General features: G+C 62.6%; 1 protein-coding gene across 2 annotated transcripts in view; it reads left to right on the forward strand.

Moving 5' to 3' along the window:
- VAC14 (VAC14 component of PIKFYVE complex) overlaps positions 1-13,423 on the forward strand; it is a 120,907-nt gene extending 107,484 nt beyond the window's left edge. Inside the window, exons 15-19 of one of the 2 annotated variants that reach the window (XM_037815587.1) lie at positions 3,528-3,702; positions 4,978-5,096; positions 6,753-6,832; positions 8,288-8,438; positions 12,815-13,423. In XM_037815587.1, coding sequence (XP_037671515.1) covers positions 3,528-3,702; positions 4,978-5,096; positions 6,753-6,832; positions 8,288-8,438; positions 12,815-12,977 — 688 coding nt within the window. In that variant the 3' untranslated portion in view covers positions 12,978-13,423. Of the gene's footprint in view, positions 1-3,527; positions 3,703-4,977; positions 5,097-6,752; positions 6,833-8,287; positions 8,439-12,814 lie in introns of those variants that run through there. The other variant, XR_005213777.1, reaches the window with a different exon arrangement.
- Positions 13,424-14,617: the final 1,194 nt, after the last annotated feature.

Below are 14,617 nucleotides of genomic sequence, written 5' to 3' on the forward strand. Positions count from 1 at the left end.
TTGCAGCTTCCGATCTAGTGGGAGAGACAAGACAGGACCCAGTAAACACATACACCAACAAGGTGATATCCGGTGGTGATATGTGCTCCGAAAGAAACAGACTTTCTCTTAGACGGGCGGTGGGAGGGTGGCGTGCAGCGGACGGAGGCCTCACGAGGGCCTGGGGTTTGAGCCGAGGCCTCCACGGCCGGAGGGAGCCGGCCTGTGCCGATCCCTGGGGCAGAACATTCCAGGCACAGGAGAGCAAGGCAAAGCCTCTCCGGCCACCGCAGGCTCGACGTGTTCAGGAACAGAAGAAAGGCCCAAGAAGCCAGAGCACAGTGAGCCGGGGAGGAAGGAAAAGTAAGATCTGAGGTTGGGGAGGAGCCGACCAGAAAATGTAGGGTCCTGTCGTCCGTGGTGAGGAGGGTGGTTTTATTTTGAAGCCAGTAGGAGGCCATTGGGGTCTTGAGCAAGGGAGCGACATGCTCTGACTGGCACTTTTTAAGGATCGCCTCAGTTGGTGAATGGAGGGTGACCTTGGGGCTGTAGGAAGAAGCAAGGAGACGGGAGAGGAGACATTGTCAAGTTGATGAGGCCGGGGGATGGCTGAAGCTTGCCCCAGGGCGATGGTGGTGGAAACCGAGCTGAGGAGGCCGAGGTGGGATGTGCCCCGAAGGTGAAGCCACCCCGGCTTGCCCTGGTCCGGGTGTAGAGGTGGGGGCAAGGACGGCTCCTTGCTTTGGGGCTTGAGCAGAGCTGGGTGGGTGGTAATGCATCCCCTGGGATGGGGAAGGGGGTCCCGCCAAGGGGGCACAGAGCTGTGTGACGGCCCTGTGAAGTCAGAAATGGCTCTTATGCAGGCGGGCAGGGCCATCCACTGGGCAGCCACTGTCCCCCCGGAGCTCCGTGGGCACTCAGGACAGCAGAGGCACACGTGGGCAGCACTGGACTAGAAACAGCTTCAGGAGCCACCAAGAGACCAGACAAGGCCAAGAGACAGACCAGAGAGAGGAGAGCAGCAGGGCTGGCCAAGCCTTTAGAGAAGCAGAGGAGCCACCAGTGAGGTAGAAGGAAAACCACAAGAGAATTGTATCACTGCTGGCAGGAGAAGAGTGTTTCCAGAGAACTCCGCAGCCCTGTCAGCATTCCCAGGGCTCTTTGGGATATTGGGAGGCCTTGGCACCCGCCTGTCCTTACCAACCAGCCCCCCAGCCTGGCCTCACGTGAGAGTGCCACCCCCACCCCCCGCCGCTGCAGGTCCCACTTGGCCTGGGGTCCCTGGAGCCTGCTGCCCGGCAGCAGCCTCAGCTGTTGGCCTCTGTCATGGAGACTGGCGGCAGCTGCAGGCGATGGGTATTTGGAGCCATTTGTCAGAACGCTCTCCGTCCTCCCCAGCCCGCCCTTCTGGAACATTTCTGTCCCATGGCCCTGGAGACAGGGCCTGTGTAGGGCTGGGTAGGACTGGGAGGAGACGAGACATGTCTGCACAAAGGCTGCCATCCCCAGGTCTTCGGTCAGAGGCAGCCTGGCCCGGCCACGCTCCTGCGAGCTGGTGCCCATCTCCACCCCCGGCAGTCCACCCAGGGCCCCCTCCCACGCACTGTTTCCATCTTCACAGCTGCCCGATGAGGGTGTCCCCCATTTTGCAGGTAGTTATTACCTGGTGACAAGCTGAAGAAGCTGTTGTGCGGACATTATGGTCACACGGCTGGGGGTCGAGAGCACTCAGCTCTGATGCCCTCAGTCCCAGCCTTTGCCCACAACACCTGCCTCTAGGGGGACAACGGCCGTCTGGGCAGTGGCAGAGGCCCAGTCCACCCTGCAGCCGTGAGGTGTCACCCACCCCCGTCCCCGTGCCCCAGCCTCGTTCCGACTTCTCTAATGATCTCTCGCCCCAGTCTGTGGGCTCCAGCCAGGCCAAGGCTGGAGACGGCCTGCCCACTGTTTGTGCTTCGTGGCCAGGACTCTCCATTACCAAACGCTCTGGGATTTTTTTCCGGGACCAGGGGCGGGGCGCCTTCCCCAGCTTTTGGAAAGCTGGCCTCGAGGCCCTGACTGGTCTTCATGGGACAGCAGGAAACTAGTGTCTGATACACCAGCTTAGCTCACTCAAGTTCAGCGACCCAAGATGGGGAGCACCTGTTTCTTCATGTTGGCTCAACGTGCAGCTCATGCCCACAAGAGCTCGAGGCTTCGGGTGCATGGGCTCCTCAAGCCCAGAACCTCATCTCTGGGATGCCTGCCTGGAGCAGAGCCTCGAGGCAGTCAGGCAGACAGACAGACAGTCATCAGCATCAGACGGGAGGCTGCAAGGCAGGAGGCCAGGCTGCCACCAGCTCTCAACAGCCTGAAAGCCCGTCTGCACCCGGTGCATGTGCCCGCCCCTGGGGACAGCTTACTGCTCCCGTTGGGCCCCTCCTCCTGCCCTCTGAGCTTGCAGGAAGCCTCCAGATCCCCGGGCTCCTGGCAGGACACCACTGCTCGGCTGCCCTCGGGGCGCCCTGCCCTCAATGCCAAGCTGTGGGCATGCTGGCCCCCGGGGGAGGTGGGGAGGCTCCTTCCGAGCCTCTCCTGGGGATCCCCCGGTCGTGGTGATGTCACCCTGCCCCAGGAACCCCGGAAGCTGTATTCTTCACACTCTAGGTTCCCTGTGTTCCTTTTTAATGAGACGGAGACTCCGTGTTCCACCTGGGCCAGTCCTCATTCCCTCAAGGCTCTGCTGGAGGCGCCACGGTGGAAAGAAGTCCCGAGCAGCCCAGAGGAGCCGGCTGTGGCCTAACTGCCCCTGACCTTGGTCAGATCACTTAAGCTCCCTGCGCCAGAGTTTCATTACGTACTGTGATGATGAAACTATTTCTTCCCCTAACCCGGGGTGGCCATAAAGGTTTGTTCCTTCAGCAACTGTCTGCTGACTCCCTGCAGGCCCCGCCTTCAGTGGGGGAACAGGGAGCACAGCTGTGACCAGCACAGAGCAAGTCCCTGACCGGAGCCTGGGAGACAGTCAACTGGGGGACAGTCAATAGAGGACGTGTGTGTGTGTGTGTGTGTGTGTGTGTGTGTGTGTGTGTGTGTGTGTGTGTGTGTGTGTGTGTGTGTGTGTGTGTGTGTGTGTGTGTGTGTGTGTGTGTGTGTGTGTGTGTGTGTGTGTGTGTGTGTGTGTGTGTGTGTGTGTGTGTTTTTTTTCAGTTTCTCGGATGGAAACAAGGCCAGGGCGGAGGTGGGGAGTGCCTTGGCCTTGGGGGCAGTGCTGTGTGTGTGTGTGGCAGGGGGATCGGAATGGTGCCTCGGGGGCATGTGACATCCTTGGTGGCCCCTTTTCAGGCCTGGGGTGAGGTGGGGGGATAAATATGGCCTTGGGGGCTCTGGACCTGCCGGGTGAGGGGCACCAGGCCCCCGGTGTCCCCCAGGTGCCTCAGAGCTGGGGTTCTGCCGCAGCCCTGGGGAAGAACCGTCCCCTGGGACACTGACCAGCCCGAGGGGGAGGCCTCAGTTGTGGCCCAGGGGATCCGGATGGCCCGAGCCCTGACCTCATGGCTGTTTTGCAGGCAGCTCTGCCTCCTGCTGAACGCAGAGAACATCTTCCACTCGATGGCGGACATCCTGCTCCACGAGGAGGACCTCAAGTTCGCCTCCACCATGGTCCACACCCTCAACACCATCCTGCTGACCTCCACGGAGCTCTTCCAGCTGAGGAACCAGCTCAAAGACCTAAAGACTCCGGTACTTCGGGCTGGGGCTGCCCCCGGGGGAGTCCTGGGTGCAGACCCCAGGCCAGCCCCACCACAAGGGTGAACTCAGGTTGCCTCCTGAGCCAGAATGGGGCCGGGGTGAGTGTTCCATGCTAGCCCTGCCCCGTGTGAACCACAGCCAGGTTCCCGTGGAAGGTTCTGTACCCACCTCCAGGGCACCTAGCCCCACCCACAGCTGGGTCTTCTGCTCACGAGTTGCCAGGCCAAGGCTCCGGAGCCCACTTGCAGGGCCAGACCTTCAGATGCACCTCCACTCGGCTCTCCCCGTCCTCCTTGGCCCTGACTCTTCTCTCCCTTCCCTGGACACATCTGCCTTTATGATCTCTGTCATAAGGCAGGGTGTCACTGCTGCCCGCCGCAGTCTTTAGGTGAGAACCCCCCAAGGACTGGGCAGAGAGGACAGGAGGACACCACAGGCCACCCCACTCCACAGAGCAGAACAAGAGATAAGGTGGCAGCCCCACGGAGGGGGCGGGCCGCAGAGGGCTCCCAAGGGGCCACCGTCCTGGGGCTCTTTCCCCTAGTCTGAGCTCTGGTCACCCCTGCCCCGTGTCCCCCTTCCCGGCTCAGACACTGCCAGCCCTGCCTCCACCCCCTCTCCGGGCCTCTGAGGGCCTTGTGAGCCTGTCTGAGGGCGTCTGAGGCCGCCTGACGCGGGATGGTCCCGGCCACAACTGCTGCCATCCTGTGGTTCTTCCCAGATGTCCTTGGAGGCCCTAGGAATTTTCCTCAGGGACAGAGGCTCCCCCGAGTTTGGGCTCAGTTCCTGGGCTGGTTCCCAAGGGCACAAGGTGGGTTGTAGAGGAGGGAGAAGACGGCATTTGAGGACAGAGCGGAAGGTGTAGCCAGGACAGCCTGGCCCCTGAGGAAGCTTCCTCCCTGGAGCCGCAGCCTCGCCCTCCCGCCACACCCCCTCCCAGCCCAGACCTAGCCAGGCTCTGGGACCACAGCATTCCAGAGAGGCCAGTTGCTGTAATTTTGTTGAGGGCAGAAACGCCAGCCCCAGGGAGACGGCTCTCTCCTGACCAGGCCTCACCTCCACCGCATGCTTCAGCAGCCCCTGCAGCTCTGTGGAGCCTGAGGACGAGCTGACAGCACTCCCTCCGTGACAGCACCTTCCCAGCGGGGCCAGGCACTGGCTGGGATCCTGAGCCGGCTCCCTGGACCACTCCGCGAGGGCCCCTGCTTCTCAGACCCCACACAGGCTGAGGAAAGAGTGAGTCTTGTTTGCCCCCTCTCCCCTCAGGAGAGCCAGAACCTGTTCTGCTGCCTGTACCGCTCCTGGTGCCACAACCCCGTCACCACGGTGTCCCTCTGCTTCCTCACCCAGAACTACCAGCACGCCTATGACCTCATCCAGAAGTTGTATCCTTCTCTTCTTTGGCTGTCCTTCGGGGCCAGCTCTGCAGTTCCAGAGGGAGCTAGTCACTCCCTTCCCACCCAGCTGGGAGCCCTCCTGCCCTGTGCCTGCCCCAGCCCTACACTGCCTCCAGGCTTGTGGCATCAGGGGCAACATGAGCGCTGTATTTAGGGGGTACTGCTGGCAGCAGCCTGGGCCGCCCTGGAGCCTCCGAGGGAGAAGGTGGCTCTGGAGAAAGCTTGCGAGTTGGGGATCCAGGCTGAGTGGGCCCAGTCTCACGGCTGCGGACAGTGGTGCTGCGGCCTTCCAGGGAGGGCAGAGCCCAGGCCCACCCCCACCCCCCCGGGGGGAGGGAGGACACGATCTGCAGCCTTCAGTGTGCACCTCCAGCCTTCTACTTTTGTTCAGGGCCCAGTGCTGGGGCTGGGGGAATGAGGGGGAGAAGGACCCCTCTGCCAAGGGAGGGGACAAGTGCAAGGAGGAGCACAGCAGGAGGGACGGGCTGAGGCGGCGTGGCCTGGGCAGGATGCTGCGTGTGGACAGTGTGGCATGGGGCAGTGGGAGCCGGCCACAGTGAGCTCCTCCATTGGGGGCGTCTGGCCCTACAGGCCCTGGGGAGCCACAGCAGGGTTTGGAGCACAGCGTGGGTTTTAGAAAAGCCTGTTGGTGGCACGGTGGCGACAGCCTGGAGAGCTGGGAAGATGGTTGGGCACTGCAGGCGCCAGGTAAGGCCTGCAGGCTTGAGCAGAGGTGTCGGCACGTCGCTGGTGAGGAGAGAACTGACCTCTGGGGGCCACAGATGACTCCAGAGCCCAGCAGTCAGCTGATGATGGAACAGGTTTGGGGGGACAAGAGGGATGAAAGGCCTCAGGCTGGGGAGACCCCCAGCACGCCTCAGCACAGGCCACACCTGAAGGCTCCGTGTTCAGATTTTTTTTGGTAGACACTGAAGCAAACCAAACTCATCTGTCGGAGGCCCTGGTTGGAGAACTGTTTTGGAGGCGCACTGGCCTCCCTCCTCGATGGGCCGGGAGTCAGAGGGTAAGGAAAAGAGGGGCCTCGAGGAGTTCAGTCGGGGTCGGATGTGCCCTTTGCTGATCCCCTCGGGGTGCCTCCCATCCTTTCTCAACCTCGATTTGCTCCTCACTGGTCACTTGTGCAACCAGGAGACCTAGGGCCACCGGCCCAGCACGACACGCTGGCTGTGGCCCTGACCCTGTGCTGCTGGTGGGTCCAGAGCAGGGGCCTCTCCTGCCCAGCCCTGTCCTCCTGCTCCCTGGCAGGCTGCGGGGCTGTGATGAGCACAGACTAAGGGCTGCTTCTCATTTAGAGGGGCAGAGGTGCAAAGAGGAGAATTATTTCCTTTGTATGCAAAATCCTGCTTAGCTGGAGCCAGGCCCTGTGCCTGGGACACCAGGGGCCTCATGGTACTCAGAGCACTGGGCCCAGCCCCGGGGTTTCAGCTTCTGCCACCAGCCTCAAGGTCAGCCTGGCCCCAGCATCCTGGCTGCCACTACCACCTCTGCCCACTTAGGCTGGGGCCAGCGGGAAGTGGCAGTGGGCAGAGGCTCTGTCCATGGAGCCCCACGCTGCTGCCAAGGCCTCTCGCAGGCAGGGCTGGCCAGGTCCAGCGGTCACACTTTCCTTGACGACCCATGCAGTGGGGACCTGGAGGTCACCGTGGATTTCCTCACAGAGGTGGACAAGCTGGTGCAGCTGATTGAGTGTCCCATCTTCACATGTAAGAGTCCTGCCTCTGGCTTCGCTTTATCTGTTTCGGACAGATGGAGGAACCAAGCAGTGAGCCCTTGGCCCGCCTGGCGCGAGGTGGGGGTGGAGCCAAGCTCAGAGGCCAGCTCTTGGCTGGGGGGGGGGGGGGGGCAGTCACCCCAGGGGTGGGGTGCTCCCAGAATGTCAAGAATGTGAGACAAGGATGACGGACAGGGCTGAGACGGTCAGCTGGAGCAGGGTGGAACTTGTGGGCCTCAGAACTTTGGTCTCGGGAGCCCTGGCCAGTGCTGATGGCAAAAGCCCTCTAAAGGTTAGTGTCATTCCCTGCCAGGGAGTAGGGAAGCCCTGCTGTGGTGGGATAGAGCCTCTGGCCGGGCTCCCTGGCCCACCCGCAGACCCTCCTGTGTGCCCCAGAGCCACACCCTCAGCTTTCTGGAGAGAACAGTTGGCACTGGCTGGAGCCGATGGGCAGAGCTGCTTGATTAGTAACACCCAGGCCGAATGTGCAGAAGCGGCAGCTGGCTGGGTGTGCACGGCTCTCGGCGCCTCAGCACAGACACTGCCGCCCCCCAGAGCAGGCTCTGAAGCCCCTGTGTCCATGGCAGGGGAGAGCCCAGTGGCAGCCCCTCCCCTCCGCCGTTGGCCACCTTCCCTGCCAAGCCAGTCGCCCAGACCTCCCACTCCCTGGCAGCGTCCCTGACCCGCCCAGCCCAAGCCTGTCAGCCTCTCCCCTGAAGCTGGAAAGCAAGTGCAGGGGCCACCACCACCTCCCCTCACTCCCATTCAGTCCTCCAGCCTCCGTTCAGAAGTTTGGGGCTCATCCTCCAGGCCCAGCCGCCCCAGCAGAAGGGGAGTCTAGTCTCCCGTTGGGAAGCTGGATGGCCCTGTGATCCAAGGGTGGTGTGCGTATGGAGCAGAGAGCAAGGGTGCATCTCCTCCCCTCTGGCAAAGTTGTGGGAGGGCCGGTATCTGAGTTGGATTTCCAGAAGCACCCACCAGACGCTCCTGGGCTTTGGTGCATGTTTAGCTACACATAAAGGCCTTGTTCCCCACCCTGCCCTCCCTTGGAGCTGCCTTGATCCGCTGTCTTTCTCTTCAGCTCGCCCTATTTATAGCTCTCTTGTGCTGGCACGTGCAGAGCAGCCTGGGAACCTGTACCACTATGAGCCCCGAGCCCTCTCGCTCTGAGGAAGGCAGCCAGCACGTGGGGGAGGGCAGCAGGGCCAGCAGTGGGTTGGGGGGTCACCGGGCCCGCAGTGGCCGTTGGAAAGATCAGTCATACAGAAGAAAGGCGAGATCACACGGCCAGCAGAGGCGGGGCAGGCTTGTCTGGCTCCAGAGGAGCCCCTTTCGCACTTGCCTTACGCCACGGCAGCCAGCTGGCCCTGGAAAGCTGGGTCCCCGAGCCGTGGAGAGGCGGGGGGCCTGGGCCAGCCCCTCAACCCTGCCCCCTGCCCCGCCACAGATCTGCGCCTGCAGCTACTGGACGTGAAGAACAACCCATACCTGATCAAGGCCCTCTACGGCCTGCTCATGCTGCTGCCCCAGAGCAGCGCCTTCCAGCTGCTCTCCCACCGGCTCCAGTGTGTCCCCAACCCCGAGCTGCTGCAGACCGAGTGAGTGCCGCCCCAGGGGCCACGCCTGCCTTCCTCCCTGGGGGTGGGGGCAGAGGGGCCTGCCAAGAGGGGGCACCTAAGGAGAATTGAGGTCCCCATTGCTTCGACCTCCCAGCCACATGCCCTTTGGCCTCATTGCCACATCAGAGTGCCATGCTGGGGGATTCTGGGAGTGTTTCCCATAGTGGCGATGCCATCTCCAAGCAGCGAAACCAGGATTCAATCTAAAACTCTGGGCATCCTGAAGTTACTCAAAAAGAAGCCCCTGGGAAGAAGTTCCAGGGAGGGGAAGGGAGGAGTTTGTGCCCCAGCTCAGAGAGGGGGTCCCAGTCGGCCATCAGGTAGGATAGGGCCCTTCCCAGGCCTTGCACGGTCCAGCCTACCCCATCTGTGGCAAGGCCGAAACTTGGGGCACCAAGAGGCCCTGGCACCATGGGGACTCTACAGATCCCTCCTGACGGGGTGGGAGACAGGCCCACGTCGGCAGCTCCAGGACCAGCCTGGGTCCCCGCCCGCAGGAAGAGCAGGTCCCAGGCACACTGCAGCCACAATGCCCGCCACGAAGCCCGGCAGAGCAGCCCCTGGGCAGGAGGGTTTCAGCCCCTGAGGGGTCCGGGCTCCCACCCTGAACCCGCTGCTGGCCCAGGCCCGAGAGCCTGCTAGGCTGTGTCTATATTTGGTAACCCTGGGAGGCTCTGCCTCATCCACAGGCATTTGGCATCCGAGATGGAAAATTTCACTTGTCAGGTCACCATGGAAACAGGCAGAGCCACCAAGAAGATTTACGCTGAATGGCGTGCACCCAGCTTGCATCAGATGCCCTGGGTGTCTCAAATTCCCTCCCAGGCTGTTCAAGCCCTGCAGCAGGCCTGGCGCCTTGCGTGGCATTTGCTCCAGGGATGGGTACAGGCAGACTCCGGGCCTGGTCAGCACTCGGGGCACCTGACCAAGAAGCCCCTGTTCCCTCCAGGGTGTGGGTCTCACTGCCCCCACCCACCTGACCCTAGCCAGCCCAGCCTCTGCAGAATGGGGGTCCTGATTGGATGTCGGCCCCAGCAGCTCCTATCTTCCCTCCCCCTGTTGCCAGACAGTCTCCAGGACAGCAAAGCTGGGCCTGTCCCAGCTGCCATCTCAGCTGCTCTTGGTGCCACCCAGGTATCTGCGCACTGAGTGTCCAGAAGATCAAGGAGGCAGCTGTGGAGTTGGGTGTGCTTTTGGATCCCCTCAGCCATCTGGGACCCGCAGAGTGGCCCTGAAGCCACTCCGGGCCTGGCTGGCCTGGCCTTTCCAACTTGCCACAACTATTAGGATTGTTCAGACAAGAACTTAGGAGGGAAGGTGCTGCTGGAGGCGGGGAGGAGGCAGAAAGGGCTGGATCCCTGCAGCCTTGAGATTCCCCAGAGGAGCCCAGCCTGCCTCCCTGGCAACAGACCCCTGGCTGGTGAGGGCAGCTGCCCCTCTGAGACCCGGACAGTACATCTCCTCACCTTGGGCAGGATGGGAGGGCTCAGAGCAGCTGACCCCTCTCCTGAGGGCTCCAGGACTTGGAAGCTCCTGGGTTTAACACCTTGCCCAGTCAGGGAACCCACCACCTCCAGGGGACTCTTAGAGTCCCCACTCTTGACTGCAGAGGCCTCGAACCTCATTCCTTCCCAGGCGTGGGGCTTGAGGGCAGTCATTTTAGGGAGTGTGGCCCCCTGCCTTCTCCATCGAGATGTAAAGCCCACCCAGCCCTGGGCGGGGCTGAGGTTTGCAATCATGGCCTTCAGATCCCAGTGTCACAGGGAAGCAGCCCCCAAACCTGCAGGCCTCCGCGAGCAGTCACTCCCCAGGCATCTGGTGCAGGCTGTGGAGTCAGACCAGTGTCCTGAGCTGGGGTACAGTGTCTGGGAGACGTGTGGAAAATGCAGAGCCCTCTCCCCATCCCCTAGGTCCACTAGGTCCTGCCTGGGCAGTGAGGGTGGGGGGACACCCACATTTTGATGAGCTCCCCCGATCCCTAATCACACTTGCCTCAGAATCTCCCACGGTCAGAGGTGGAAGAGGCTGGGGTCAAGGGGCTGAGGTCTCTGGAGAGAGGATTCAGTGTGTCACGGGGCAGCCTGGAGAAGGACATGGTCCGTGCTGTGCCATGGACTGGCTGTGTGACCCCAGGCAAGCCCCATGCCCTCTCTGGGTCCCTGGTTTCTTCATCAGTAAATCTGCATTTGGACTCAGTGGGTGCCTGAGGCTCTGCCCAGCATTCAAGGGCAAAGTTCCCAGCCTTTCTTTGCGAGGACCTGGGAAGATATCACAGATTCGGCCAGGGGAGCGGTGGGCGAAGAAGGAGCCCAGGAACAGCTGGGGAGGAGTCAGATTGCAGGGCAGGACGCAGAGAGGCAGCTCACGCCCTGGGAGGGGTGGGCAGCTGGAAGACAGGGTCAGGTTGCCCTGCAGGCCTCTGAGCCCAGGGACAGCTGGGTAAGCGGCTGTGCTCTGGGCCCTTCCCTCGGTGTGCTCCAGGCACCAACGGGGCTATGGGGACTAGGGTCCCCTCGGGCTTCCAGGCCACTCCCCAGGGACTGTCTCCTCAGTGAGGCAGAAGGGAACCTCCAAAGGAAAAGCTGGTGAGGCTCTCTGGCTTTAGCCCGGTGACAGGTGCATGGGTGGGGTGGTGGGAGAGGGGGCCACCTGCTGGCTGGGTATCCTCCAGGAACTCACCACCTCCAAGGCAGCTGCTCCCCACCCCCGTGGGGACACACCCATCCCCTGCCCTGTGACCTCAGGCCAGGAGGGGTTGCTCGGTGGGACTTTCAGGGAGCAAGGTGCAGCCCACTCACCATGTCCACCCCCACCCTGGCTTCCTGTGTGCACATCCTGGTTTGCCAACCCTTGCTAACATTTCCCAGGAAACCTCGAATCTCAGTGGGGTGAGGGGCAGTTGAGAGCCATGGGTGCCCAGTGTCGAATGGCACACTTCAGTGTCATCCCTGTGGCCTGGCATTTCCAGGCCTGCACATTTCTCAGCCCTACTCTGTCCACCCCATGGGTTAAGCCTCCAAGCTCCAGCGTGTCCCGGAAGCCCAGGTTGCTCCCCTGGGGCAGTGGTCCCTGACCCCAGCGTTACTATGACAGGAAAGCGCCCACCCATTCCCAGATTTGAAAGCAGCAGTGGCCAGAGCCCCCTGCCCACAGTGGTCCCTGAGAACAAGCCCCACAAGCCTCCTTCTGATGTTTGCTGAGCCACAGACACTGCCACCCAAGATGTTCTCAGGTGGAGATCGTCTCAGGGACGCAGAAGGAGACAGGTGTGGGACTAGGCAGGTGTTGGCCCCCACCACCTCTGGTCCTGCCCCAGCAGCCTGCTGTGGGGTCAGAGAAGCCTGGCTTTCCAGGCCGGGCCAAGCCAGGCCTCACCAGGGGCTAAGCTCATTGGCGAGGAACCCGACTGTGGAAGCTCCATTGTGTTTCCCCCAGGCCTTGGGCTGCTGGGCCTTGGCCAGCCCCACCTCAGGGGGCAGAACCATGGCCCAGGTGGCCGCCCATCCAGACCTAGGCTAAACTGGGCACCAGGCTCATCCACGTCATGCCCAGAGGAGTCCTCACAACCACCCCATGGGGTGGCTCCTGTGGTGGCCTCCTCTTTACAGACAGGAAAACTGAGTCACACACCCAAGGGCAAACAGCTAGGAAGTGGTTGTGTGTACAGAGCAACCAGGGAGGGTGGTTGTGGCAGGAGCTGTAGGAGCAGTTGGCACGTGCAGTGGTGAGAACAGTGCTCCTTTCCCAGGGACAGGGACTGTGGGCCTTGAGGCCCCAACACTCAAAAAGCAGATGTCCTGCCAAGCTGAGGGCCCAGTAGCGAGTCTCCAGCCATCCCTGTTGTCCCCAGCCCTAGCTCTGCCCCAGAGAAAGGGCCAGGCTGCCTCCTCCTCTCCCCAGATCCTGTTCCAAGCCCCAGCTGGCTTCCTGGCTGGCTGCTAGCCCTGGCTTTCACCCCAAAGGGAGCCACTCGTAAACAGGAAATGCTTCCCAGTGTGATGCCTGCTCTGGGCGCCGTCTCCAACCCACAGGCTGAGGGTGAGATCCAAGCTGCCAGGCAGCAGTGTTGGCTGCTCCCATCAACTGCAAGGGAAGGGGAGCTTCATGGGGCTCCCCAACTCTTCAAGGTTCCAAAGATTGTGGGGCTTGTGTCTGGATTTGGGGGCAAGGTTGCCAGGCCTACAGCAAACAGACTTCCAGAAACTGAGCGAGCAGGTAGCTGCCCCAGACCCCACTGCCCCCCTTTGCCAGGAGCAAGTGGGCCACCCTATAGTAGGTGCTGCCCCCTACCCACCCACCAGCAGCAGCCCCTGTGTGTGCTGACCTGCTTTGCTGAGCCCTTCTCCTCTTCCCAGGGACAGTCTGAAGGCAGCCCTCCACCCCCAGAAAGCAGATTGCCCCAGTATCGACTACATGGAGCTGCTACAGCACTTCGAGAAGGTCCAGAACAAGCACCTGGAAGTGAGGCACCAACGGAGTGGGCGTGGGGACCACCTGGACCGAAGGGTTGTCCTCTGACAGGCCTGGCATGGGGAGGGCGAAGAAGTGGCCCCATGGAGCACTTGGGGCCTTCAAGCACCCTCCCTGCAGAGCCCAAGGACCTGCCTCTCAAGGGCACCGCTGGGCCTGGCCCCCAGCCAAGGCAGGATTGGGGGACAGAGCGACTCTATGCACCCCGGCCCCTCAGCCCAGTCCCCTGGGCCCCCAGCACTGTCAACTGTACCCTGGCACTGAAGCAGAGCTGGTTTCCCACCGGGGTGGGGCTGCAGCCTCAAATGCCACCCATCTTACCAGTCTCTTTGAAAAACCCTCTTGTAAAAGAGCTTGATCTCCCCAACCCACCTGAGCTCTGTCCTGTGTGTCTGTGTAAACACATGTGGACATGCAGACATCCATGTATGCACACGTCAGGGCCAGGGTCAACACTCCCCTGCCCCAATAAAGAAATGACTGAAAACCCTCAACCCGCGCCCACCCACTCCTTCCAGAGTGGCACCTGCCCCCTGCCTGGTGCTGCCCCTGTCCCAGGACCTCACCCCTGTCCTGGAGACCTGGCCTCAGGGTGCCTGAGCCAGGGGAGCCTTGTCACTGCACACTCGTTAGGAGTAGGGAGGGTGGCCTGGGGCCCAGCCCTCAACCTCTAGGGCCTGCACCTTCTTCCTGGAGCTCACCGGCCAGACTCCTGCTCTGGGGCCCCGAGCCCCTTCTTCCCCCAGCATCCAATCCAACTTTCCTTCTTGCCACAGCGGGAGTTAATGAAAGGGCAGTTCACACTGCAGAACACTTAGCAGATCACTAAGCCAGTGGGAGGGTGAGGGTGAGGGTGGAACCCAACCTGCCCAAAGAGGGACGGAGCAATCCCACCCTAGTTTGGCTAAATGAACCGGGCCAGGGCCCTGTGGCCGCCTAAACAGCCCTCAAGTGACTCCTGCAGGCCTCTGGGGTAAGGGAAGAAGGGAGGAACTTCTGCCTGCGTTTCCCCAGAGCCCCCGCGCACTCGCTGTCACCCGCATGTACTCGCGGGCGTCCCCACGCGCGGGCAGCTAGGGGCCCGGACGGCGACCCACCTCTGCCCTGCTGGTCCAACAGGGGCCCTCACCCCCGAGGACCAGAATGCCACCCCACAAAAGCCCCGCCTCGGGCACCCTATCCGGGTGGCATCAGCACCATTTGGAAAAGGAGCCACATAACTTATGGAGAAGGGTCCGCGCGCTTCCGTGCCTGGGATGAAACGTCCCCAAGGCGGGCGGCCCCAGGACGCCCCGCGCCTCTGCCCTGTGTGGTGTGTCCGTGTCCCGGGGAGGCGCTCGGAGGACCCCTCCCGCCGCCATGCAGAGGTGCTACCCACCGCCCATCGGCTGAGAGCGCGGGAAGCCCGCGGGCCGCGGGCCAAAGGCTGGCGGGTGTTGCCGAGCCCCTTCCCGGGGGCGCCGGGACCCGACCGCCGAGCCCCCTCCCGCAGGGAGCCGGGCGGGCCCCGCCCCAGCGCCGCCCCCGGCCCGCGGCGGCGCCCTGCTCGCCCAACCAGTCTGGCCACGCCGGGGCTCGGATTCCAAAGCCCTGCGCGGGGGCCGGGAGCCGGCCTGCGCCCGCCCGGCCGTGCCCAGCGCCCCCGCCCGCCGCCCCCCCCCCGCCCGCGGCCCTCCCCTCCCGCGCCC

The sequence above is a fragment of the Choloepus didactylus genome, chromosome 22, assembly GCF_015220235.1.
Source record: "Choloepus didactylus isolate mChoDid1 chromosome 22, mChoDid1.pri, whole genome shotgun sequence".
NCBI lineage: Eukaryota > Metazoa > Chordata > Mammalia > Pilosa > Megalonychidae > Choloepus > Choloepus didactylus.